Source organism: Salvelinus fontinalis, chromosome 37, assembly GCF_029448725.1.
Source record: "Salvelinus fontinalis isolate EN_2023a chromosome 37, ASM2944872v1, whole genome shotgun sequence".
Lineage (NCBI taxonomy): Eukaryota > Metazoa > Chordata > Actinopteri > Salmoniformes > Salmonidae > Salvelinus > Salvelinus fontinalis.
Genome location: NC_074701.1, coordinates 23,428,571 through 23,435,086, shown reverse-complemented (window position 1 = coordinate 23,435,086; position 6,516 = coordinate 23,428,571). Strand labels below are relative to the sequence as shown.

Below are 6,516 nucleotides of genomic sequence, written 5' to 3'. Positions count from 1 at the left end.
ATAATGGGGGACCCTGGGCTAGAGCACACATGCCCAGACCAGAGGAGGCACATTTGCTATTTAACGCAACAGTTTTGTGACAAAGCTATTGGTAGAGTTGAAAATGCGAAACACATTGAACTTTACATTTTTATTCAGTACATGAAAACATAAGCGAAAAAGTACATTTGTGTGCACTACTCATCACGCACTGATTTTTATGAGCAACAAGTCAGTTCGGTGGGAAAATGCGCATATTTATGTGGATTTTAGAATACTCGCATGAAAATCTGTCGCCAGTTGGATGGAAACCTAGCTACTGATGTTAATTCCACATTAATGTTAAACTTCATATGCATGAATAAGCAGCAAAGTCAAACACCAATTTCACAAACCTTTCACAGAGCCTGATAGAGCAGCATTTTTTTATTTGAACTGCACTGAATGCTATATGTTCACCTTGTACAAGAAACAAATACAAATACTCACACTAAAAACCAGACAATCTGCTAGCAGCCCTGTCTTGCTAACTTTGGGGCACTAGAGGGGTGTTGCTATTGCTCACAGAGTGCAGTGCACGATGCCTCTAAGAGCTCCCACTGGCTTTCATTAGAACAGAAAACCAAAAACAAAGGGTGGTTCACATTAGACTATGATTATAAGAACATTTAACTAGCCAATACAAATCTAACAGGACTCTGCAAAAACCTTGAACACCAAAAGACAGGTTTGATTTATAAAAATACCACAATGAAGAAAAGGTGGAAACACACAGAACCATCCAGACTTTTTTTTTCTTTCAGACAGAATTTGGGAAAAAGATCATATCTGCAACAAAAAAAGATTCCTGAGTCGGTAACCTCACTTTCCAAACCCTTTCCTATCTGCCTGGTGCTACTTTGTAAGTCCATTTGGTGAGAAAAAAAACAGGACATTTTAAGAGATCAATCTCGTATACAAACACCCGTGACAATGTCCAAATCCATAATGTAGAGGTCCAGGTAAAAGCAGAGGTGCTTTTAACAGTTAGAACTGCCGTTGCATCCATTTCAATATTTTAGTGGCAGACCACCACATGTCATTACTGAATCCAAAGTCGGAATGAAAGGCAATTCATCAATAGTTAAAACTTCACATTGTCTGAAATTGCGATCATAACCTTTATCACACTAGTCTCTCTCCCACCTGTGCGTCAGAACCTGGATCTTTGAAGAAGCTCTTTAGAGGAACTAAATGACTAAATTGGAGTTTTACCAGAACAAAATCTTCTCTATAATACTTTGGGTGTTCTCAGGGGTTGAGAGATGTTCACAATGGACAAATTCAAATAAGGGTTTTAGGTCCCATATTCACTTAAATTGAGTTTTGTTTTGATTCTTCAGAATGGCAATTTGGGCTTATTGTTTTTGTCTCGTACTGGTCATGAGGCTCAAGAGATCTGGCAACCCTGATGTGTCCAACATTACTGTCTGTAAATTCATGAGCCAGCAGTCAACAGGGTGAGAGATGGACTAGGAAAGGGTTTAGAGGTCCCCATTGAGACTGCCGATGCCACTGGCAACACCAATTGTCTTTTTCTACTGTCTGATAAATATATGTCATTTTATAATCATTAATTTTTTTTCACATTGAAGAACAGAAAGACAGATATTCACTTGTAGGGTGGTCTCAGAACAGTTGAAAGAAAAATACACAGACACACGTGGACTGAACTGAAATGAAGAATGGGGCAGTAACAGATGATGTCATTGTCCTTCCAAGCTCTCCCATTGGTGGGTCAGTCAAGATGGGCGAGCCTTAACTCTGGCACTCGGTAACAACTTGTCCCAGAACACAGGAATCTTCCAACAAACGCAAAAAAAAAAAAAAAAAAAGAGTAAACACTTAAACTGAATACAAACTAAAACAAAGGAAAATGAGAAGTGAAAAGTTCAGATCCTTGGAACATGAGTTTTGACTGTCCCCACTTTGGAGTGTCAGTTGTGAATATATTCACTGTCCCCACTTGGTTCCGGTGTTCTGCGTGAACCCTAATGATCAGTCTGCTGGTCTAAGAGCGGGTGGGTCAGTTGGTCGGTTTTGTATATATGAACTCCTTCCTCCCTGGATGCAGAGTTATGGCTCGGTCATGTGCTGTCTCATGGGCTCCCCTTGTTTGGAGGGTTGGTTGGGGGAGGGGGCCTGGGAGGGGTGGGTACCAGAGGGCAGGGTGTGGGCGATGGGCACCCCCCCAGGCATCATCCCCTCCATCGGCCCAGGGATCTCACCCGAGGCCACACCCACCACACCAGGGGGGTACCTGTGCCAGGGAGACAATGGTCAGGTCACATGGTACCATAACAATACCTCATAGGTTACAACAACCTGATAAGCCTTTAAATGGCCATTTTAAGTTGCTACATTAGAAATGAGGCTAAGGATCAAATTCAGTGCTGAATACTCTAATCAAAGCAAGTGAAGTCACACATAGTGTGGTGCAAAACAGACATCACATGAAATCTGAAAACTGATTCAACTCTTACATGTCAATTCAGGATTCAAAACGACCACAAGACCTCATCTGTTGTTCTTGGGAAACTGATAAACGTATCAGAGAAATATATCTTGATTTACTAAACCACTCAGATATCAACAAAATGTAGTTATATTTAGGCATAAGGGAATGGTTTGTAGGGCTAGAGATGACAGGTCAAGGAAAAGTTCCTGATAGGATATTTCAGGGGACAGACACAGTGAACCGTTTGGGGAAAAGGGGTGTTTAGAGGAAAAATTAAACCCAAGTCATACTCATACTTCCTGAGCAGGGAATAATATGGAATACAACACTGACTGTACTTACAATCAAATGGTTGCCATAATGTGCCAACATTCAATAGATTTTGTATTATTTGGTATGGTACAAGAGGCCAGGGTTTGGCCACATTTGTTGGTTTTGGGGTAGGAAATAAGGGGTGCAATGAGAGGGTGGGCAGAGCAGGTATATTGGGTGAGAAATAAATGAAACACAGACTATCATGAAAACTAACAGCAGCTATGCTTTGATCAGCACAGGTGGGCCTGAGCCTATCACTGTGGGTCAGCATCGGTAGTATTTACCTGGTTTTCTATTAGGTATATAATTTGTCTTGCATTCCCCCAGTTGCTATGGCCTGTACCATGGTTTGGTTGACTCGGCTGTGTAAGAGAAGTAGTTCAGTCCAGTTGAGACAGCAGGTATAGGTGAGAGACTGAGAGGTCAATACTGTGACTGCCTGATTAATAATAGCAGGGGATGGTAGTAATCAATGTGTCCCCATAGCTCTTCATTTCCACTATATGCCACTAAGGAAAACCTAGCCTAAAATACCAGGAAGGTTAAATAGAAAATACAAGAGGTTCTCATAGATTGAATACAGGGGACACCTTTTTGTACTTGAGCATGGAAACGACTATTTTACTGTTCATTTTACTTGGGAAAATATCCCCTTTTTTTATAAAAATGTTTATGTCCTGCTTATGTGGATAGTATATGCAGGAGGAAGTCAACCTGACCAAAAAGAGGGGTTCCCTGCATAATGGTCTGTTTGGTTGTGATTGAGCTTCCCTACCTGTACGCAGCACCGTTGAGTTCAGGGTGCATCTGCTGCTGCATCTGCTGCTGCTCCACTGTCCAGGGTGCCGTGGTAACAAAGAACTCCTTGTTGACACAGTTTCGTAAACTGTCGGGGATACGGCCTGCATCAGAAAAACAAAAACATTCAAGTAAAGAATTAACTCCAAATGAGTTTCTAGGTGTGTGATATAATGTATGTGTGCGTGTCTGTGTGTGTGTGTTTACCAGTGACGGCTCTGCGTATCTCTGTGGCGGCTGCCTCTCTCATCTCTAGTGAGGCCTGTTCACTGTACCAGGCCGTGTGAGGAGTACAGATCAGGTTAGGGGCATCCTTCAGAGGACCCTGGGTAAAACTACACAACAGTGGCAGAGAGAAAGATTGGCTACGGTGAACTGGGTAATGGAGTTGATGAAGTTATCTATTCACACAGATAAATGCACACACTCACCTGAAGGGTTCTGACTCATGAACGTCCAGGGCGGCCCCTCGTATCCTGCCCTCTTTCAGGGCCTGAGCCAAGGCCTTCTCATCCACCAGACCTCCCCGCGCAGAGTTCACCAGGAACGCACCCTGACGCATCTAAAACAAAAGTAAACCTGTTTTACTAACATCAAGTGACATTCCCTCTCCTGTAGAATACACATGTGGGAGCCCACTGCTACAGTATGTGCCTGCAGTGGTGCTTTCAACCACGAAGCCCCAAGGTGCACTGCATTATGCTTCACATACTAAAAGCTTAGATTCATATCCAAAAAGGCAAACCTCTGTGTACCAAAAGAGAGCGACAGAGATGAAATGAGAGCATCTGGATAAAAGTCATCCCTTCATCTTGATAAAAGCTTGAATTCAGGGAACAATTGTATCTGCTCTGTAAAAGGCACAAGACACACGCAAACACACGTATAAATACAAACATGCACACAGGCATGAACGCACGCACACTGAGATCTGGTGGCAGCAAAATACTGATGTTCTTCCGGGAAACGTATGGTATAGTTCTTTGAATATATAAATAGCAAGTTAACCAGGTTCTTCCTTGATGAGACCGCCCCTCACATTTCAAGGAGGACATTGATGTCAGACTCCTATAGCAGAATGCAGTTTGAAAAGCTGACTGCAGGTGGCAGTGGTGATCAACAACTACGCAGTGAGGGCTGGGTGCGCACTACTGTACTGTTCTGGCCTTTTTGAGGATTGTGTGTATGCGTGTCTGTGTGGTTGCCTGAGTGTGTTCACCTGTTTGATGGTGAAGTCGTTGATGAGGTGGTGGTTGTGTTCGTTCAGGTTGCAGTGCAGGGAGACACAGTCACTCTGGTAGAGCAGGTCCTGCAGGGTGTAGACACGCTGAACACCCAGCGAACGCTCCAGGCCGTCCTGCAGGTACGGGTCGTAGAAGATCACGTTGAAGCCAAACACCTTGGCCCGCACCGCCACCGCCTGCCCTGAACGACCTGTAGACATACACAGGAATCGAGTGTCAGAAGCGGATCACAATGTAATGGATGTGTGTGTGAACAAAGCACTCTCACAACAGTGCGCGTTACTAAAGACAGACATCTCCTGTGACTCACCGAAGCCGATGAGGCCCAGCGTTTCTCCTCGGATCCTGGCGGCTCCGGACGCCACCTCTCTGATCTGCTCCACGCTCTGGACCCGCGTGCCCTCCCGGAGAGCCTGGTACAGCCAGGTGTTCCGCCGGTACAGGTTGAGAATGTGGCACAGAGTGGAGTCTGCTGTCTCCTCCACCGCCGCCGAAGGGATGTTACACACCGCGATGCCTGGCAAAGAGAGAGGGAAGACAGGGTGAGGGATGAAGAAGGCCAAAAATAAGTAGAAGCTCTATGCACAGCTGGTTATGAAAGGAACAACTAAGTGTCCAAGAAACATGCAAAAACTGCGCACTTGGAAAGGCAATGACATATTTTTGCATTATAGTGCACAAATATGAAACAAACAACATATTTCACACCAGGCTTCAATGTTTATTGAGGATTTTTTGTTTTAATTAAGTGACATGCCCGGGGCAAAACTAAGTCTGTGGGGGAGTATTTCTTATCAATGTTTTCACAGCTTTTGTCTGTGTATTTAGGGGATAATACTCCAATTACATGTTATGTAAAATGATAAAAGCAGTGTTTGGTTTGGCTACATTCCAAAGAGTCTTGGCTGCAGTGCTGACCAGTGGGTTGTTGTTGTTATTCCTATGTTGTATTGGCCCCTGCAATAAAATGTCCCCTTAGGGGATCAATAAAGTCTTATCTTATCCCTCTGTCCTCTCTCTTTTTTTCTCCTACCCATCTCTCCGGCCGCCTTGATGTCGATGTTGTCGTAGCCGCTGCCGATGCGGATGATGATGCGTAGAGCCTTGAATTTCTCCAGGTCTTCTCTGGTCAAGGTGATGGTGTGGTACATCATGGCCCCTACTGCCTCGTTCAGCACCTGATGGAGAAAGGGAGAGTCACCTTCATCATCATCATTATCATTAAAGGCAATTCATCATTTCATCACATATGCATTTGTGTGCGCGCAGGTGCAAATGTGTACGTGTCAAAAGCCCTGCATTATCAGAATCTGTCTACGCAAACCAGGTTAGGGTGGAGACAGCCAGGGTCATAAACTAGATTGATGGTTATCCAGATACCCAGATAGCATAGCAAGTGCCCCCTGCCAGGCACTTTGGGTAAATAATAGCTTTAAATTCTCCTCCGGCTAACTACATTTGCTTGGCCTGCCAGATTAGCATAGATGTGAATTTCCATAAGGGTTTTATGAGAGCTAGCTGGAATCAGCGCTAGATGCTAATTCAAGGTTGAAGCTCTCCTCATGCGTTCATCTAATTGCTTAGGCTGTGCTGCTAGCCAGAGGCATGTTTGGCTGGAGACAATACGTCCTGTGGGTTATAATGACCAATGCTGTGTGAGTCATTAAGCAAGCGGGGTAATCG

The 6,516-nt window shown here is 44.3% G+C and overlaps 1 protein-coding gene across 9 annotated transcripts in view; it reads right to left on the bottom strand.

Annotated features, from left to right (window-relative positions):
* Nucleotides 1–115: 115 nt before the first annotated feature.
* Nucleotides 116–6,516, bottom strand: part of LOC129836388 (C-terminal-binding protein 2) — a 107,282-nt gene continuing 100,881 nt past the window's right edge. For 2 of the 9 annotated variants that reach the window (XM_055902476.1, XM_055902477.1), the window contains 7 exons: nt 5,867–6,011; nt 5,144–5,350; nt 4,809–5,023; nt 4,021–4,151; nt 3,797–3,924; nt 3,567–3,693; nt 116–2,278 (listed from right to left, as the gene is read on the bottom strand). In XM_055902476.1, coding sequence (XP_055758451.1) covers nt 2,095–2,278; nt 3,567–3,693; nt 3,797–3,924; nt 4,021–4,151; nt 4,809–5,023; nt 5,144–5,350; nt 5,867–6,011 — 1,137 coding nt within the window. In that variant the 3' untranslated portion in view covers nt 116–2,094. Of the gene's footprint in view, nt 3,154–3,566; nt 3,694–3,796; nt 3,925–4,020; nt 4,152–4,808; nt 5,024–5,143; nt 5,351–5,866; nt 6,012–6,516 lie in introns of all 9 variants that reach the window. The other 7 variants (XR_008756654.1, XM_055902479.1, XM_055902482.1 and 4 more) reach the window with 7 other exon arrangements.